Below are 21,935 nucleotides of genomic sequence, written 5' to 3' on the forward strand. Positions count from 1 at the left end.
GAGACTTTCCTCCTTTGCCTTCAGACTTTTTGAATCCTTTCTTATCAGAACTTCCACTTTTCCTGGAAAACGTCTTGCCTTTTCTGAATTTCCTGTAGGCTATCTTTGTGATACCCTTCACCATCAGAGCACACATTTTCATCATCTCTTCATCAACATCCATTTCAGGTAAACTTTCAGTTTCTGAATCATCATCATCAGAATATGATGACTCTGAATCAGACTTTATGATGAGAGCCTTTGCTTTGTCTCTTTTTGAGGCAACTACTTTAGGAGATCCTCCTCAGCTTTAAGAGCAACTGTCTTTGACTTTCTTCCATGCCTCTTGCTCCTTTGATCCATCTCAAGTTCATAAGTCTTGAGCATACCATAAATTTCATCAAGAGTAGTTTCAGTAAGGTCATAGTTGTCTCTTATGGTAGTAGACTTCAAATCCCAATTTTCAGGAAGAGCTAAAAGGAATTTTAGATTTGAATCTTCAAGATCATATTCCTTGTCCACCAGTGACAGATCATTCAAGAGTTTGACAAACCTGTCATATAAGTCAGTTAATAACTCATCATCTTTTGAGTCAAAGTGCTCATACTCTTGAGTGAGTATAGTCCTCCTGTTCTTATTGATTGCATCAGTTCCCTGGCATCTTGTCTCCAAAGCATCCCATATCTCCTTTGCAGTCTTGCAATGAATTACCCTGTTTGATATGATATTATTAATGGCACTATGCAGTAAATGCCTTACCCTTGCATCCTTGGGAATAGATGAGATGTCTTCAGCTGTGTAATCACCTTTCTCCTTTGGTATGGACTTTGCTGGTTGATCAACAACTGCAACTGAGAGCTTGGTAGGCTTATATGGTCCTTCATTAATCCTATCAAGGTAATCTGGATCTATAGCTTCCAGAAACATAGCTGTAATATTCCGTATTTTTAGAATTATTATAATTATTATTTGAATATATATATATGTGCTTTTATGTTTTAGAAGAAATAAAATGGTGGATATTTTATTCTTGTTTGACAAGTTGGTGTTATTAAATGGTAATGTGCTAATAGTTAAGTGTTATATCGATCCTTGTTAATTCCTGAAAATATTTACTTTAATATATTATTTTCAAAAGTTATTTGAAAGCCGGTCTTATTGATATCGGTAAATTGAAATTGTTTTATAATATTCTGGAAATATCGTGCAATTATTTTTATCAATAAATAATTATTATATGATTATTATAGGAATTTTGGTGAATCATCTGATGATTGATATTTATATTTGGGTGTTTATATGTGATAAAGTTTAAGCATTTTAATTTTTATATGTCCAGAACAAAGTATAGATAATTATGATATTTTTCTGGTAATTTTTGGATTGTTATATGATTTTATAAGGATTTATAGATTTAATATTTATTTTCTGAGTAATTATAAAATTATTTTATAAAGCCGTGAATCGTCCAACTTCAACCGTTTTTGCGTTTTTACAACCCAAAACTCTTTCGAAAACTCCTTCCTAACCTAATCTAATAATTCCGGACATTTTCTGTGTTTTGAATTTTTGATCCGGATTATGGTTTGACCCGTGCGCGTCCCGGCGTAAAATTTTCGATACGATAATCATTTCGGTAGATCAATAAAACTCGTATTCTCGAGAGAAAGGATATTTTTACATTATTTTCTCATAGGGGTGTTTTATAGGAAGTTTGGTTTTAATAATTATCCGATTCTTTAACAAATTTTATGATTCAGCAACTATGATTTTAAAAATGTTCTGCTCTAATGCAGATGTCAATTTTATATCAAAACGACCATATATATGCTATAATGATCTTGCTGAGCATTTCTTCCGCTCATACTTGCCTGTTTTTAAATTTAACCTCCAGTGAGGATTAGCTTGCGCTAGTTAGCTGCGTAATTCGAGGAAGCAAAGAAGAAGCTTTTGGAAGGTGGTTGGTCCAGGGTTGCGGACTAGTGTAAGTTTTATTGTGTAAAGTTATTTATATTATATTATATTATAGTTGTATATTTTATTTGGGCCTAGTATACTTCATTTCGAAGTTATACTAGTGGGTTTAGTTTTGAGTTGGAATTTATTGAAAAGAGTTTCAAAAGAAAGTGAAAAATTTATTTTTGGAATTTGGATATCTTGTTTCTAGAACTGTAACCTTAAAAGATCTTGGATTAGTTTGGAGTCATTTGTGCTAAATATATTTCGCTGGCATTTGTTTATTGATTAAACAGGTTAATTTGGATTGAGGTTTCATAGTGACGACCAAATTCCTTGACCCCCGATTTGGGGGCGTTACAATAGCCATCTTCACTTTCCATACGGGATACTCAAAAGGTCTCAGTATGGGAACCCTGATATTCTCATATCGACCGTGGGTTTGAGTGTTTTCAGTTTCTTCAGTTTTGGTGGGCTTGGTTGGAGTTTGTGCTTCTTTAAACATGATTGTTTGGATCTTTACTGTGTGTGTGTTAACAGAAAAGCTCTGATACCAATTCTTAGGTCATACAACACTGTAGAAGGAGGTTGAATACAGTGTTTATACAATCAAATCGATTTAACACAAGTATGTAATAAATATCAAGTATATATTGAATAAACTCTGTTACAATAAGAACTGTTATTCTCTCTCAGTGATGAACAAATATCACTAAGAGCTGTTAGGTTACAATGTATAATTTTCTCGATAATGATAACACATATAGTGTAAACCCTAAGTCTGTGTTTATATACTACACAGTTACAAGATAACTTCTAATTAATATGGAATACAATTCTGTCTCCTAAAATATATCAATCAAATATCTTCTACAAGTCTTCCAGTCTTCTAACTCTTTCCATGCATATCTTCTTTTGTTTTAGTCTCGATCTTCTCCTGTAAATCAGCTTCATTCCTTAATTGAAATTCTTCCCGCACTTAAGTTCTGATATGACCTTAAGTTCTGATATTAAGTTCTGACTTCCAGTAAGTCCTGATTTCAGTAAGTCCTGATCTCAGTAAGTCCTGATTTGTCCTGTTGGTAAGTTCTGAAAACTAAACACAAATCATATTAGACATGACATCTCAAATATATCTAACATAGAGGTAATGAGAAATTGATAAGATGTAAAAATAAAGAAGACAACTAATTAGTCGAGAAAAGAAAAGACAATTACTGAAGAAAGAAAACAAAATTAAGGAGGAGAGGGAATCAGTGGAGAAATATTTAATTCTTTTTTTACTAATAATAAGTTAGTAGAGGTTTTCATATACTTTCAATGATAATAAGATATGTGTCCAATTTGATGAAAACATGACATTTGTACTCTTTTTCACTCAAATGTAAATTTGATATTTTTGGCAAAATTGAAGTTCTTTTAAATAGTAACTAGCTTTACAGCCCGTGCATTGCACATGCATACTCTAGATTGTGCTAATTAAAATTATTTTCGCTGTAATGATATATTTATGTTGTTACCTAAAGTATGAATAATTTATTTGTTTATGCATATGAGCAGGAGTGGTTACGAGTGATTGAGGTGTATATTTTCAATGGTGCATTCGAAGGAAGTAATAAATTATGTTAGTATATATTATTTGTCACTTAATAATAAAATGATATTTTTAATATGTTAATGCTGAGAAAGTAAAATAAATTCAAGTGATTATGTGTGGCTGATGTATATCAATCACTCTAAATATAACATAATTATTCATTTGTTTTTTAAATATTTAATTATGTGTTAGAAATATGATTGATGAGCCATACTATATAGGCAATTGACGTCAGTACTGTAAGTTTACTCATTTAATGACATATGATACTCGTCGTCCCAATAACTTTCTTTTTTGGGATGTTTCAACAGATTGTTAACATTTCCTAAAATAGCATATTATCTTTATAATGGCTCCAAATTTTACCTCCACTTTCTTAATTTTTCTCCAACATGATTCATTTTTTCAATCTCTGTGTCTAACAATGATGTTAACAACCTATGGGATGGTGAGAGTATATGATATAACTCATTGAATGATTAATAGTGAAGTATAAATCATACATATATATATAAATAGTTTATTTTATTTTTTATTACATTGAATTTAATATAACATTTTGTCATTTCATTATGTTGGAGAACGAGATTAGATTGATGAAAAATAAGAATGTACGAGTATGTATGTGTGTATGTATGTCCATGTATTAATTTTTAAATATGTATATATTTATTGTATGTATATATGCACATATTAATTATACAACAATCGATACTATTTATTAAATGAATGACGATGTGAATTAACTATTATGTAGATATTAATGTAGGGGTATAATTGTCATATGAATTACTTTACTCAACAAATACGTGTGTGTAAGTATATGTGTGTATATGTGTGTGTGTGTATGCATGCATGTATATATATATATATGTATGTATATATTAATTATACAATAATTGATAATTTTTAAGAAATGAATGACGAGGTGAATTAAATATTATGTAGATATTAATGTAGGGGTATAATTATAATATAAATTAATTTGCTCAACAAACCCCTTGACGATGTTAACAACCTATGGGACGGTGAGAGTATATGATATATGTCATACAATTATTAATAGTGAAGTATAAATCATACATATGTCTATAAATAGTTTATTCTATTTTTATTTTATATAATTTAATATAATATTTGGCTATTTCATTGTATTGGAGGACGATGTTAAATTGATGACAAATAATAATATAAAAGTATGTATTTATGTATGTACGTGTATATGTATGGATATTTATGTGTGTGTGTGATATGTGTGTATGCATGCATGTATGTATGTATGTGTGTATGCATGTATCTATGTATGTATGTATGTATGTGTGTATGCATGTAAATATGTATGTATGTATATATATATATCCATGTATGAATGTATGCATATATTTATTTACATATATATATATTATATGTATTTATGGATGTATGTATGTATTATTGTATGTATACACGTATTATTTATAAAATAATTAATAATTTTCTAAAAATGAATGATGAGGTGGAATAAATATTATATACATACAAATTATCAAATAATTAATAATTTTTAATAAATGAATGATGGGGTGAAATAAATGTCAAAAGCGAATACTCGAATTTAATACTCGACAGGGGTACAAATTTTTACTCAAAATCACATTCTTAACACATAAATTAATTATAACTGCATTAATAATACAAACACATAAAATAATCAAAAAAATCAATGATTTATACATATTTTCATATCCGTGCATAATTAAATAATATTTATTTTACCCTTATTCTCTCAATTAACGCATTATTAATATTTATATTTTTAAATCTCACTGACACCGACATGCTCTAAATATGTATAATTTATTCATTTTTGAAAATATTTTATATTTTTTTGTATTAGAAATATGATTGAAAATATTTTGTACGTCAGAAATGTGATTGATGAGTCATACTGAATTAATGTTATAGAAGTTAGTAACTCGGTCGAGTATCCAATTTGAGTACTTGTTATTGACCCCCTAGTCGGACCCAAGTAAATAAGTACATATACACATTTACGTAAGTGTGAATATGTATGTATATATGTATATTAATCATGCAAAATTAATAAATTTAAATAAATAAATAATACATGTACATTAGCTTAAGCGTTTAACATATTATAAATGAGTTACATATTTTTTTTAATTAAAGTATATATTTATGATTCAATACACATACATAATAATGAAGCATAATATATATTAATTGTGAGAATAAATGTGAAATAAATATTAGATAGACATTGATATAGAGGCATAAAAATCATATGAATTAAATATTAGTATTCGTGCCGATTTTTCAATTTGAGTACTCATTTTTGACACCCTAGTCGGACCCAAGTAAATGCATATACATATACATATGTATGTATGTGTGAATATGTATGTATATATGTTTATTAATCATGCAAATTTAATAGATTTTAATAATTGAATTATTGAGTTAAATTAATAACACATGTATAACTAAATTATTATATATTTATAATTAAATACATAATCATAAGAATGAAGCAAATTAATGATGCGTCATTTAATATATATTAATTGTGAGAATAGGGGTGAAATAAATATTATATATAGATATTAATGTTGGGACACAATCGTCATATTAAATAAATTGCTCATCAAACCCTCATGTTATTTTATTATATATGTAATAGTTTTTAGCCAAAAGGTTTTTCCAACTAAAGGAAGTGCTCCTATTTAAATTATTGTTCATACAATACTGAAGGGTCATATTCGATATCCATCAATAATAAACACTTATATTAGTATTTGCATACTGATAAAGATTAAAATAACATCCTAGGTTCGAATCTTGTCATCAATAATCATGTATATTATTATTTATAATGATGTAAACAAGTTTAATGATAAGGTTATGTTTCTACATTAATCATGTATGTTATTCTTATTATTTACCACATCTTTACTAATATTTATTAATATCACTTATACAAATAGTTCAGCTAACTTGTTCTTTACATCGATTAAAATGCAAATTTATGTGGTTCAAGCCTGATAGACTTGATGATGTCTTATAACTTCATTGATGCAAAACTTTGACTACCTTGACCGAGGGAACACGAATGCATCAAAATGACATATCGAGTAGTGAAGATATTCATAATTAATGGTTAAAGATATCGTTATCTATATAATACACCAATATACCTATAACATATATGAGACATTTTATTCATTAGTTGAAATGACTATTTTTCCCTATATTTAATATTTATTAAAAAAATTGTTGTTGGTTAGAATCAAACTCGAGACTATACATTCACATTTAGATGTTCATACCACTGCACCATATTGTTACTTGAGTTTTCAATAATATAGATAATATACCAGTGTCATAAATAGTAAGACACTTTATTTTTCAGCTCATACATAATTATGAACTTATTTTTTATAGTTAATCTTAAAAAGTTGAATTTATATATTTATCTATCTATTGATCTATTTATCTATCCATTATATTATTATAGAACAACATAAACTATTAATTGGGCAACCCTGCTATATTATAAAAAAAGTTATTAGTTTGTACACCTATTATTATTACTTTGATATATGTGTTCTTAGTGATACAAATTTTATGTGTCTATGTATGTCACATGAAGAAAATAAAATTTCAGCGAGTATAACCATTGATTTACACATCTTAATATCATTTTCTATAATATCTTTGTTGGTCTATCATTCATAATATGGAAATGAAAGGGATGTCACACATTACATTAAGGTGAGATGATTAATAAAGTTGAACACTGTCCGAAATTATATTGATGTCATGTGATAAAAAAAGGGCCAATTAATTTTATTTACTTATATATAATCAAATCATTAAAATTTTTATCATATATGTATCACTTTATCATAGTTAATAGTAAAAATATAATGAAAATGTTGTACTATGAATCATTGATATACGAATATAGGGCAACAAATTTGTTTTATGTAATAAAACTGAGAATGATCAACAAGTTCTAAATTTTTTTGAATAGAATAAAAATTGGGTAGATTAAATAATTTTAACTGATCAATTATGATATTGATAATAAAATGACATTTATGACATGTTTGATAAAACTTATATTATGTCGTTAATATTCAGCTTTAATTAAAAACTATCTAAATTTTAAGTTCAATATTAAAATTATAAATGTAAGTTAGTACCGACTTTAATAATAAATAAATTATTAAATAATATTTAGTTTAACAAAAATATATATTTGTGTATTCTTATAACTAATATTACATATTTCATAGTTGTGCAATTCGATATGACAATATATATAAAAAATTAAAAAGAAATTAATAATAAAGATATTAGAAATTGAATAAAATATTTAATTTTTAAAATTTTAATCAAATTGGAGATAATCCTTTTTATAAAAGCGGTATGTAACGATATCAAATTACTATAAAAATATGAATTAATTCATAATATTATATATAAAATTTCAATAACATACGAACAATGTTGGTTGGAATAAAAATTAAAAAACATGAATATTTGAAATTATACATAGATATCTGAAAATATTTACAGATAATGTTAAATACATAACATTCCTAGTAAAAGTAAAAATTATTCATAAACAGAACTCAAAAACGATTAGTATAACATTTCGGTAGTCCCTCTGGTAGAAAAAATTATGCCTAACCAATATTAATACGGCAACGCACGATCTACATTTTTATATGTACCTCCTGAATAAAGACATGTCTATATTTGTTAACTACACGTCATCATAATGAATTTAACAATATTGTACATGCATTTTAACACGAGAACACTGAAAAAATTAAACAAAGTTGTTTCTATGTATAACAAGTTTCAGTCACGTTACGCCTCATAAATATAAGTCTTCTATAAATTACATTAAGAACATCAACGGGTCTTTAAGTTAGAGATCACATATAACCAAAAAAAATTTAATCACCAGAATCATCAAAATCAGCAAGAAACTGTAAACATGACACGACATTCCATCACTTGACAATGTAAACAATTATTAAGGACAAACTGCTTCCATTGGTAATTTTCGCACACTTAATTAATTTATTTGGAGACTATACACTTTATTTCTAACAAAACTCACGTAAACTGAAATTTCAAAAATTATATACAACTTATTCCGGAATATTTTTAGAAATATCTCGTGTCTCGCATCTCTTCTATATATAATAGTGCAACATGACTATAAAATTAGTGAGACTTTTTATTCTCGTGCAATGACAGATTTATCCGTGTGTACAGTATTTTAAAAAAAACGGTGTTAATGGAAATCGAACCTGAGTACACTCATTCACCAATATATCTTTTATGGAAGGACGTCAGGTTATTTCGGGGCTGGGTAGTCCTATCCCCGCCCCCGGTCCCCGACTTCAAACGCAATCCTCGTCCCCGGTCCCCGGCCTAAACGGGGAACAAGGATTCCCACAAGGAATCGAGGATATTTTTATTATTAATCAATATTTTGATGTATACAATAATATCCGAGATATATCGTGTAATTATTTTTGCTAATAAATAATTATTATGCGATTTTTATGTGAATTTTGGTGAATTATCTGTTAATTGGTATTTGTGTTTGGATCTTTATATGTGATAAATTTGAGTATTTTAATTTTTATATGTCCAAAATAAAGTATAGATAATGATAGGGATAAATAAATTATGATTGTATAATTAAATACTGCATTAATTGTACAAGCTGTGGGCTGCTAGGCCCAATAAAAAGATATATGATACTATGACCAGAAAGGTTAAGCCTGATGGACCAGATCAGGCCTGATGGAATAAAAAAGGCCCAAAAGCCCTAATTATTAATTAATTTTGTAATTAATTAATAAGGGAAAAATCAGCTATTGAGAAGAGTCCCGATAAGGATATAAATCCTTATAGATTAGCCTCAAGGGGACCTAAAAGGATAAGGAATCAGCTTCCTACTTCCTAGGACTCCTCAGTCTATCCTAATTCAGAGGCTTGTCCACCAAGTCTCCTATACCAAGTCCAATTCAAGGACTCCCACATCTATATAAGGGGCCTCACCCCACAAATCAGAACTACGTTTTTTGGCTTGATTCTCTAATTCACAGAGATACGTAGGCATCTCGTAAAGGCAGAATTAAGCTACGATACACGAGAGCAGCCATTAAAGGCCTTGAGCTCCCGAATCTTAGTAATAAATACAGCAAATAATAACCTTAGCTTTTTATCCATAACATTTGGCGCCGTCTGTGGGAAGCACAACAACAACCATGGCGAGAACACGGAGAACAATTGGAGCTCTAGAGGAAGGAACACCATCAGAGACAACCCAGGTGATTTCATCAACCGTGGAGGTTCCTCCCCATTCAACTTATGCATCTACTCAGGAGGAAGCCCAGACAGGGGCAACTCAACCCCAGCTACAAGGGACAACTCCCCCGATTCAAGGAAGCGGATATGCTGGGCGAAGCGAAGCACGAGGACGGTCGCCCCCCTATATACGAGGTTTGGGTCCTATCCCTGAGGATCGGGAATTTTCTGGTCCATACACTGAGAGAGACTCTGAATCTTCGGATGATGAAGTGGCCCCGAGAAGGAGGCGTCCTGGAAAAGAGCCAATGGCCGATGGAAAGCAACGCCCCCAGAGCACCCCAGGGGCGAATCCCCAAGAAGTGCAGGAGAGGATCAGGGCTCATGAGGCTGAAATCCAAAGGCTGAGGCATGATTTGGAGGCTCACCAGGCCACCAGACCCTAGATACCTCCTAGGGGGAGAAATCCTCCTCCTGTCATAGACCTGGATGGTCCGGTAAGAAGAAGGGCTGCTGTCCCAAGAACTGATCCAAGCAATCTCCTTCCCCTTGGAGATCCTGATGATCCAACTCCACCCTTCACAGAAGAGATAATGAATGCCCATATCTCGAGGAAATTCAAGATGCCCACTATCAAAGCCTATGATGGCACGGGAGATCCCGCTAATCATGTTAGGACATTCTCTAATGCACTGCTGCTGCAACTCGTGAATGATGCTATAAAGTGTCGGGCCTTCCCTCAAACCCTGTCGGGTATGGCTCAAAGATGGTACAGTCGCCTGCCCCCAAATTCTATTGGATCATTCAGAGAATTAAGTCAGGCTTTTATTAAGCAATTCATCAGTGGAAGAGTCCATGAGAAAAGTTCGGCATCTCTTATGAGTCTTGTGCAGGGAGCTAAGGAATCCTTGAGAGATTACCTGAATCGTTTTACAAAGGAGGCTTTAAAAGTCCCAGACCTTGATGATAAGGTAGCCATGATAGCACTGTAACAGGGAACTAGGGATGAGTTTTTCAAGATGTCCTTGGCCAAACGTCCCCCTGAAAACATGTTGCAACTCCAAGAGAGGGCAGGGAAGTATATCAAGGTTGAAGAAAGCATGAGGAAGACCGTAGTGAGTAATGAGCCCACTGGAGGCAAGAAGCGAAAAACTGATCTGGAGTATATCGCTAAGGACAAATATCCTAGAACCGAACAAAACCCTGATTCAACCCCCAAGAAGGGAGGACCTGGGCAAAAGTTCACTGAATACGCTAAACTGAGTGCTCCTAGAAGTCAGATTTTGATGGAGATTGAGAAAGATAGAGATATTCGCTGGCCTAAGCCCTTGAAGGCTGATCCTGCCAAGCTAGATAAGAGCAAGTATTGCAGGTTTCACAAGGATGTTGGCCATAACACCGATGAGTGTAGGCAATTAAAAGATGAAATTGAGTTTTTGATTCGAAAAGGAAGGTTGAACAAGTATACTGGAAATGGAGGGGACAGAAATAATAATGGAAGGAAGAACTTTGAAGATCGTAGGAGGGACCAAGATGATCAGGGGCGGAATCCCCAACCCAGAGGGCCGGTTATAAATGCAATTTTTGGAGGACCGTGACGCCCTCGAGGGCCAGTGATAAACACGATCTTTGGAGGTCCAACTGCTGCTGGATTGTCCAAAAATTCCAGAAAGGCATATACTAGGGAGGTTATGCATATTGTTGGAGAAGCCCTGAAGAGGGCCAGGACAGAAGTAACATTGGCTTTTGATGATTCCGACCTAGAGGGTGTGAAGTTTCCCCATGACGACCCGCTGGTCATAACACCGATAATAGGAAATAGCTCGGTTAAGAGGGTCCTTGTGGATAATGGTGCTTCTGTGGATATCTTGCTCCACGACACCTTTCTAAGAATGGGATATAACGACTCCCAGTTGACACCAACTGACATGCCGATATATGGATTTGCTGGAGTAGAATGTCCTGTGGAAGGGATAATCAAATTGCCAACCACCATAGGTACGGAACCAAGGCAAGCAACGCAGATGCTGGATTTCGTGGTGGTAAAGGCTAGTTCAACTTATAATGCTATCATGGGGAGAACAGGGATACATGCCTTCAAGTCAGTCCCCTCTTCCTACCATTCAGTCATGAAGTTTCCCACCCGAAACGGGATTGGAGAAGAGAGAGGAGATCAAAAAATGGCTAGAAGCTGTTATGTGGCCTCTTTGAGGGAAGATGGAGTCGGGGGGCAGGTTCTTCCTATTGAAGATATGGATGTTCGAGAAAATGATGAGAATAGAGGAAGGCCAGCAGAAGAATTGGTTTCGGTTCCTTTAGACCCCGAGAATCCTGAGAGGATGACTTTCATTGGAGCCACATTAGAGGAGCCTCTTAGAGGGAAGTTAGTGAAATTTTTACAAGAAAATAGTGATGTATTTGCATGGTCAGCAGCTGATATGCCAGGCATAGACCCGGAGTTAATTACTCACAAGCTAAACGTGGATCCAAGCCGGAAGACAGTGAAACAAAAGAAAAGAAATTTTGCCCCGGAAAGACAAGAGGCTATAAAACAGGAAGTAGAAAAGCTCTTAGAGGCTGGTTTTATTGAGGAGATTCAATTTCCGGAGTGGTTAGCAAACCCTGTAATGGTGAAGAAGGCTAATGGAAAGTGGAGGATGTGTATAGACTTCACTGATCTGAATGATGCATGCCCCAAAGACTGTTTCCCGCTGCCTAGAATTGATACTTTGATTGATGCCACTGCTGGACATGAGATGCTGAGTTTCATGGATGGATTTAGCGAATACAATCAGATCAAAATGCATAAGGATGACATTCCAAAGGTATTATTTATCACTGACTTTGGTGTTTATTGTTATCTTGTTATGGCGTTTGGTCTCAAGAATGCAGGAGCCACCTATCAGTGGTTGGTGAATAAAATTTTTAAGGATCTTATTGGGAAGACTATGGAAGTCTATGTTGATGACATGCTAGTCAAGAGTCTAGTAAAGACTGATCATATAACCCATTTGAGGGAAGCTTTTGAGGTCCTAAGGTACCACAAGATGATGTTGAATCCAACGAAGTGTGCTTTCGGAGTAGGATCTGGAAAATTCTTGGGATTGATGGTCTCAAAGAGGGGAATTGAGGCCAACCCCGATAAAATAAAGGCAATCTTGGATATGGAACCACCAAAAACTGTCAAGGATGTACAGAAGCTCACAGGAAGGGTTGCGGCGCTAGGACGATTCATCTCCAAGTCAGGAGACAAGTGCTTGTCATTCTTCAAGTCATTAAAGAACATTAAAGACTTTGTATGGAGTGAGGAAAATCAGAAGGCATTTGAAGAGTTAAAGAAGTATATGGGCCAGGCCCCGTTGTTGGCCAAGCTAGTTCTGAGTGAAGTTTTATTCTTGTACTTGGCTGTTTCAGAGAGCGCCTTGAGCGCGGTGTTGGTTAAGGAGGAACTGAAAGTCCAGAAACCCGTATACTATGTCAGCAAAATCTTGCATGGTGCAGAGTTGAATTATTCAACTATTGAGAAATTCGCTTTAGCCTTGGTAATGGCTTCAAGAAAGCTGCGTCCTTATTTTGAAGCTCACCAGATTGAAGTGCTAACAAATCAGCCACTGAGAAACATCATTCACAGTCCCAAGGAAAGTAGGAGACTGATTAAGTGGGCAATAGAGTTGGGAGAGTTCGAACTCAAGTATAAGCCACGTACGGCCATAAAAGCCCAGGCACTAGCTGACTTCGTGGTGGAATGTACCATACCCAACCAAGAAGTCGGGGGGCAGGAAGATACCATACCTAAAGACAAGGGAGTCGACAATGGGGACAAGGAGAAAGAATATTGGGTTCTCTATTTTGATGGAGCATCAAAAACAAATTCCAGTGGAGCAGGGTTGATTTTGCAAAGCCCTGATGGATTCTTAATTGAGTATGCTATGAAGCTAGACTTCCCAACCACAAACAATGAGGCAGAGTATGAAGCCCTGATTGCTGGCCTTGGTCTAGCTGGGACACTTAGAGTCAAAAACTTAAAGGTCCGTGGAGACTCGAAGCTGATCATATCCCAGGTAAAGGGAGAATTTGAGGCAAGGGATGATACGATGGCTAAGTATGTTCGCCTAGTAAGGGCTGTGATGACCCAATTTAATGAATGCCATGTTGAACACATTCCAAGGGAAGAAAATGCTAAAGCAGATGCGCTATCAAAGTTTGCTTCATCTGAGATTGAAGAAAGTTTAGGAAGTGTGTACTTCCGTGTTTTGAAGACATGAAGCATAGATGTTAAGCTTGTGGCTCCCATAGGCTTGGGGACGTCATGGATTGATCCCATCAAGGCTCACATTCAGACCGGTTGGTTGCCAAGTGATGCAACTGAGGCACGGAAGTTAACTATTCGAGCGCTAAGGTACTCCTTGATAGATGGAATTCTGTATAAGAGATCTTTCGTGGTTCCTTACTTGAGGTGTCTCAGGCCCGTCGAGGCGCGCTTGGCTCTTGAGGAAGTGCATGAAGGTATTTGTGGGCAGCACTTGGGGGGCAGGGCCTTGGCTCATAAGATAACCCGTTTAGGCTTCTATTGGCCAGAAATGATGGCTGATGCCAAAGAATATGTGAAGAAGTGTGATCGCTGTCAGAAGCATGCACCAGTTGTTAGACAACCCCCCGAGATGCTGACCTCTATCAACTCGCCTATTCCCTTTGCCATGTGGGGGATGGATATTCTAGGGCCTTTTCCTATAGCCACGGCACAAAGGAAATTTCTGATTGTAGCCATTGATTATTTCACCAAGTGGATCGAAGCCAAACCCTTGGCCAAAATCACAACTAAGCAGGTTGCACAATTCCTGTGGGAAAACATTATGTGCCGATATAGAATTCCTCGTATCCTCGTCATTGACAATGGAGCACAATTCAACAATGAGAAATTCAAGAAGTATTGTGAAGAAAATGAAATTGAATTACGATTCACCTCTGTGGCTCACCCGCAAGCCAATGGGCAAGCAGAGGTAGCAAATCGGATAATCCTGGATGGACTAAAGAAGAGGATCGAGAAGTCAAGAAATAATTGGGTGGATGAGATACTTCCCATATTATGGGCCTATAGGACTACCTGTAGAGTCACGACAGGAGCAACTCCTTTCATGTTGGCATATGGGGCAGAAGCAGTAGTTTCCGTGGAGATATCACATTCCTCTCCAAGGATTTAGGCTTTCAACGCAGAAGAAAATAAGGAAGGGCAGAGGTTAGCCCTGGATCTGATCGATGAAGTGCGAGATAAGGCACATGCAAAGATAGTAGAATATCAGAAAAAGGCTTCATTCTACTACAACCTAAGGGTTAAAGAAAGGTTTTTTAAACAAGGCGATCTAGTCTTGAGGAAGATAGAAGCATCTGGTGTAGGACAAAAAGGGAAGCTTGCCCCGAATTGGGAAGGGCCGTACAGAGTCAAGAGTGTTCAAGGTAGAGGAACCTACAAGCTAGAGACTATGGATGGATTTGAAGTCCCGAGAACTTGGCATGCACAAAACCTGAAGGTTTACTATGTGTAGGGCAGCCAGATATGATTTTCACTCGTCAGGATGGCGAGTAGGTTGAAAAGCACCTTGAAGCTTTGCTTGCTTAGGATTTATATGTTTTAGTTTTATTACGAAGTTTATTATTACTTGTGTAAGGGACGAATCCCAGACAATTTTACAAAATTCATGAGTTCTTCAAAGTATGTTTGTGGCCTAACAAATAAAAATCAAATGCATGGATGCAAGCATAGAAGGTGATAAATGAAATATATCTGATAGATATTACAAAAATTCGATAAATAAAGTCTCGAAAATAGGATAAAAAACAACAAGCCACGCAGGGCTGAAAAAGCTCTAAGGAGCTGAAGTACCCTCGGCATCCATATCATCGTCCTCTCCGCTCTCGCTGGATGTCTCTGTCGTCTCGGAGGAGGAGGAAGAGCTATCGTCCTCAGCTGGTCTGGAAGAAGACTCGGGAGGGGGAAGGAGTGGATCCTGAGAAACATGATCCGAGACAACTACTCGGGTATGAAACCTCTGTAGCAAAGCCTCGTCATCAGGGCAGACATAGTCCGTCGGGTTAATATCAGGACAAGCCTCGTTCACGGTCCCAAGGGCCGTGTCCCAACCAGTCCTAAAAAACTCGGGAAAGACTGAATCATCCCTAATCCTCATGGATTGGGCAAACTCCTCCGAGTCCAGATAGTTGTCTATGGCTTTATCCTTCTCCGCCCGAAGTACCACTAGCTCGGCGTTGGACTCTCCGAGTTCTTCTTCCTTGCGCTTGAGCTTCTTCTCCAGGGTAGCATACTTCTTCTGTTGCCTCCTGAGGGCATTGTCGGCCTTATCAGAAGCCCGCTTCCATGACTCGGCTTGCCTCACGGCGCCTTGAAAATAGGCGTTAGACTGAAACAAAGCAATCAACGAAGTATAAGGCAAGAAAATGCTACAAGAATGAAAGATAAATTTAAAAGAGAGAAGGCATACCGAAGCCAGAGATTGGGCTCCCATGAGCTTAATCCTCTCAAGGTCAGGGGTGGCCACCACATCAGTAAAGTCCTTTGGAGTCACGCTATGGTAGGACCAATCCCAAGCATGTTTCGTGGAACCAACCACGGTGTCCCCTCGGCGGAATCCCCAGAGAGGCTGGAAGGCGCCTGTGGCAGTAGCAGTAGGGGCAGCAGCAGTGATAGGAGCACTATGGCCCCCAACTCCTTCAGTTGAAGCCTCCCCCATAGGCTCTTTCTGCTTTCTCAAGAAGATAGGCTCTGTCGCCTTTCCCCGGGTGTCAAGGCCTGCGAGCCGAGCTTTCTTCATCCTAGCAGTCTCTTCAACCAGAGGAACATTGTCCTCGTTAATCTCTTTGGCAGCTGCGAAACAAAGCAAAAGACAAAATGAGTGATGTTAATAATGCATGAAATAAAATAAATTAAAGAAGGGAAGAAAAATACCCTGTTAAAATACAGAGGATAGTCCCACGTGAATCAGGGAAAACTCCTCTAAGAGAGTCTAGCTGGTGGTAGTGCCATCATCCTGAGTAAGCCCATTATAGATAATAGTTTCTTCAGGAGTTAGGTGAATGGATTTGAGGCTACCATCACTGACCTTCCCGAAGGAAGATCGAAAAAGTGTGCCCCAGTCACCATTCTCCCAACGTAACCCAACGAAACTATTCCTCCAATTTTGATTATTATCAGGAATAGAGGCGCTGTTAAAGATATGTTTGCTTTTGGGCCTTTGCTTGACATAGACCCAGCCACAGATACTGGAAGAACTATTATAACACTGAAAGACCTTCCTAAAATAGCTACAGAAAGAAGAAAGCCCTCCCTAAGACAGCAGACCATAAAACATAGAATGTTCCTCCAGGCATTTGGAGGAAGCTGACACGGGTTGATTTGTAAATCAGCCAAAAGATGAGGAATAAAAGGGTGAAAAGGAAACCTAAGCCCAGCATTAAGGGCATCTGTGTAAATGAAGAGAGTGTCGGGTCTCCAGTGGCAAGTACGGTCACCACCAGAGACTGGAACTAATCTAAGAGGAGGAAGGACGTTATAGCGAGCATTTAGTTTATTGAAATCTATGTTGTGCCAAGTATTACAATGATTAAAAGAGTCGAGATGTGCAGTGGAGGGATATTCATCCCCCCTAGTGTTAATCATATCAATTAAAGACATATAAGAAGAGCGGATCTCGATATCCTTATCTCGTTTTGAAGCCGAGGCTATCTTGGCCGCCCTCTCGGAACTCTTGTCAGCCATTTAGTAAAGACTGGAAAAGACCTGGAAAGCTAAATGAGGGGATTTGAGAGAGGAGAAGTTTAGAAAGTTTAAGGTGAAGAGTGAAGAGTGTGAAGTGAATGCACACTCCCCCCACCTATATATAGGAAGAGAAAGTGGGTAATGGGCCTTAAAAAGCCCATTTGGGCCCAAAAGTTGGAAGGTTCTGGAATTATCCAGGAAATTCCTGGAAAATTCAAGAGAATTCTAGCAAAAATCAGAAGAAAACTTGAGTTTTCTGGAAGGATCCAGAAAAATCCAGAAAGATTTGGAGCTTGGGCTTAAAATAAAAGCCCAGTTGAATAAATATGGGCCCAATAAAAACAAAAGCCCAGAAAAGGGCCCAGATATTTAAGGTTAACAGCCCATAACCCAAAATCCAGTCATAATGGGCCAAAAGAATAAAGGCCCAGCTAAGTGAAGGTGGCCCAAAAATAAAGCCCAGGGAAAAGTGGATAAAAAGATCAGAAATATGACCCAATTCGACCAGGAATCATGAGGAAATCCTGATCGAAATACTGGAGGTCGAAATTGCTTCGATCAAGGCACGAAATGATACTTAAATCGGTCAAAATATTAGTTCCTGACCGAAATGGTCAGAATTCTGATCGAGAATGAATAAAACAGAAAAACTGTCGACCAGAAAGCAAGGCAAGATCCTGGTCGAATGGATCCTGCCCGAACTTACGTCGACCTGGGCAACAAAAGGTGGCTAATTCGGTCAAAACAAGGAATTCTGACCCAAAATCCTGACCGAAAATTCTCTGCTCGATATATATATATATATATATATATATATATATATATATATATATATATATATATATATATATAAAATTAGGAAAAAATCCTGGCCGAAATTCGACCAAGATTCCTGATCGAAACCATCCTACCCGAAATCCTGTCGACCAGGGCAATATGGAGGTTAATTCGACCAGGATCCTGGTCGAATGGATTCCTGGTCAAAATCTGCATAAAAAAAAAAAGAAAAGAGAAAAGGAAGAAAAAAAAAGAAGAAAAAGGGAGGAAAAAATTCCTGGAAAATTACAGAAAAATAAGGAAATTCCTTAAATAATTTCTGAAAAATACTAATATTTTCAGAAAATTAGGGAAAAATCCAGAAATTTAGGATAAATCCCAGAAAATTAGGGAAAAATCCAGAAAATTAAGGATAAATCCCAGAAAATTAGGGAAAATCCCAGAAAATTAGGGAAAATTCCAGAAAATTAGGGAAAATCCCAGAAAATTAGGGAAAAATCCCAGAAAATTAGGGAAAATCCCAGAAAATTAGGGGAAAATCCCGGAAATAAGGGAAAAATTCCTGGAAATTAAGATAATTCCTGAATAAAAGGAAAAATTCATTGTAAATGTGTAGGTCGCTCCACACTTTACGGAAAAATGAAACCCTGTAAGGGAACGAATAGACTTAACTTCTGCGAAACCTAATCAATGTTTCCCAAAAGTTGGGGGGCAAATGATAGGGATAAATAAATTATGATTGTATAATTAAATACTGCATTAATTGTACAAGCTGTGGGCTGCTAGGCCCAATAAAAAGATATATGATACTCAGACCAGAAAGGTTAAGCCTGATGGACCAGATCAGGCCTGATGGAATAAAAAAGGCCCAAAAGCCCTAATTATTAATTAATTTCGTAATTAATTAATAAGGGAAAAATCAGCTATTGAGAAGAGTCCCGATAAGGATATAAATCCTTATAGATTACCTCAAGGGGACCTAAAAGGATAAGGAATCAGCTTCCTACTTCCTAGGACTCCTAAGTCAATCCTAATTCAGAGGCTTGTCCACCAAGTCTCCTATACCAAGTCCAATTCAAGGACTCCCACATCTATATAAGGGGCCTCACCCCACAAATCAGAACTACGTTTTTTGGCTTGATTCTCTAATTCACAGAGATACGTAGGCATCTCGTAAAGGCAGAATTAAGCTACGATACACGAGAGCAGCCATTAAAGGCCTTGAGCTCCCGAATCTTAGTAATAAATACAGCAAATAATAACCTTAGCTTTTTATCCATAACAGATAATTTTGATATTTTTCTATTAATTTATATGTTTTTATATGATTTTATAAAGGATTTATGAATTTAATAAATTATTTTTCCAAATAATTATAAACTATATTGTATAAACGAAAATCGTCCAACTTCGATTGTTTTTACGTTTTTACAACCCGGAAGTCTCGGAAGAACTCCTTTCTAACCTAATTGAATATTCCGAGCATTTTCCATGTTTTCACTTTTTAGATCCGGAGTACGGTTTTAACCGTGCGGGTCCCAACGTACATTTTCGATACAATATTCATTTCGCTAAATCGACAAAATCCGTATTTTCGAGAAACATGATATTTTGATTAAACTATTATATTATATTCTCAAAATTTGTGTAACCAAAGCACTGAGACCAAGACTGTATTTACAAGAAGCCTGGTTTTGATAATTATCCCAAAACCTAGGGCTGTCAAAACAATTTGAAAAATCTGATATTCGTTCAAAAAATTCACATTCGTATGCGAGAAAAGCAGATATTATCTATATCTGAAATAAACGGATATTATCTGAATCCATGATATTCTAATCTGAAATTAAATACATATATGATATTTATATTATATAATATTTAATTATATATAATTAGAAATTTATTTTATTACCTTGGAGTGTATGTATATGAATTAAATAATATATTTATACAAATTTTATATAATTGTTCAAATACTTTATGTTAGGCCTCAATGATAATATAGAAGAGGGTTGAATATAGAATATACAATCAATTCGATTATAAACACAAGTATGTAACAGAAAACAAGTTTATTCAATATTTCAAGCTCTGTTACAGTAGGTTTAATCTACTCTCTCAGTGATGTATGATATCACTAAAAGCTGCTGGGGTTACAATGAATAATATTCTCGTGAATGGTAACACATATAGTGTAAACCCTAATCTGTGTTTATATACTACAAAGTTACAAGATATCTCCTAATTGATATGATATGTTTTGTTTCCTAAAATACATCAATCAGAGATTATCTACTATAGTCCTTTAGCTGTACAACTCTCCAAACATATCTTCTTTTGTTTAATCCAGATCCTCTCCTGTAAGTCAGCCCCTTTTCATCCCTGAAGTGTATCCACACTTAAGTTCTGATGTAAGTCCTGGCGGCTTAAGTTCTGATAACTTCCTGTCTTCCGTAAGTTTTGATTTCCAGTTAAGTTATGATAGTAAGTTTTGAAACTAAACAAATCAGATTAGACATGACATCACAAATATATCTAACAATCTCCCCCAACTTGTAAATTATAGAAATATACAAGTTTATAGATTTGATGATGTCAAAATCATTTAAGTACAAATACAATGGGAGTTTGTATGTACAACTAAATACAACTTACAGCCCATGCAACTTTTACCAAATTCACTGAATCAGTCTGAATCCATAATGATTCCTTACAAAGTATGATACCAGCTTGGTCTCTGTATTTCTTTTAACTTCAAGTAACTGAGCTTTGACTTGCTGCAGTTCATCATCTTCAGTATCACCAATCTGATCTATGGCAACTCTGAGTGCAGAAATTGGATTTCTTTCAAGTCCATCTCCCAGTCTGATTACCCTTAGATGTGTAGAATCTTCATTATAGCATAAGCATCTTCCTTTCATAATTACTTCTACCTTAGCATAATTCTTTCTCATAGGAATTTCGTTTCCATCATCCTCAATCATCATTGGAGTATACTCTATCATTCTTGCACCAGAAATTCTGAGTAAATCTCTTATTTTCTTCAGAATATATTCTAACCATTTCCTGGTAACATCAGAATTTACCTCCAGTAGATAATGGATATATTGGAGCTCTTTGACAGATTTCTTCAGCACATCAGAGTCAGATAATCTATAAGTTCTGCTATCAAATCAGAAATAAAATCAATTTCTCTTTTTCTTCATAATCATCATGAGTATCCATCACTACTTGAGTAGAAAGCACTTTGTCAAGGTGCTTCTGTGTGATCTCTTCATATGGCTTGTCAGTCAATGTGAATGGATCTCTAATATCAACTTCTATCCCAATATGTAATTTCTCTCTGTCAGAACCTAATCCAGAAGTGTCTCTAGCTTGCTTGGCTTTTACCCCAAATGCTTCAAGTGGATTCAACATCTGATTTGTCTTAGGATGAACTGGAATAGACTTGTTCTATATCATCTTCTTCTTGTCTTCTAATGTTAAGTTGTCTATGTCAACTTGAGCAGTGTCAGA

At 35.5% G+C, this 21,935-nt stretch overlaps 1 protein-coding gene across 1 annotated transcript in view; it reads right to left on the bottom strand.

Annotated features, from left to right (window-relative positions):
* LOC141679514 (uncharacterized) overlaps window positions 1–21,081 on the bottom strand; it is a 107,907-nt gene extending 86,826 nt beyond the window's left edge. The window contains exons 1-3 of the mRNA XM_074485996.1: window positions 21,075–21,081; window positions 16,366–16,748; window positions 16,033–16,284 (exon numbers count right to left, since the gene is read on the bottom strand). Coding sequence (XP_074342097.1) covers window positions 16,033–16,284; window positions 16,366–16,748; window positions 21,075–21,081 — 642 coding nt within the window. The remainder of the gene's footprint in view (window positions 1–16,032; window positions 16,285–16,365; window positions 16,749–21,074) is intronic.
* Between the last annotated feature and the right edge of the window lie 854 nt (window positions 21,082–21,935).

Source organism: Apium graveolens, chromosome 8, assembly GCF_009905375.1.
Source record: "Apium graveolens cultivar Ventura chromosome 8, ASM990537v1, whole genome shotgun sequence".
NCBI classification, from domain to species: domain Eukaryota; kingdom Viridiplantae; phylum Streptophyta; class Magnoliopsida; order Apiales; family Apiaceae; genus Apium; species Apium graveolens.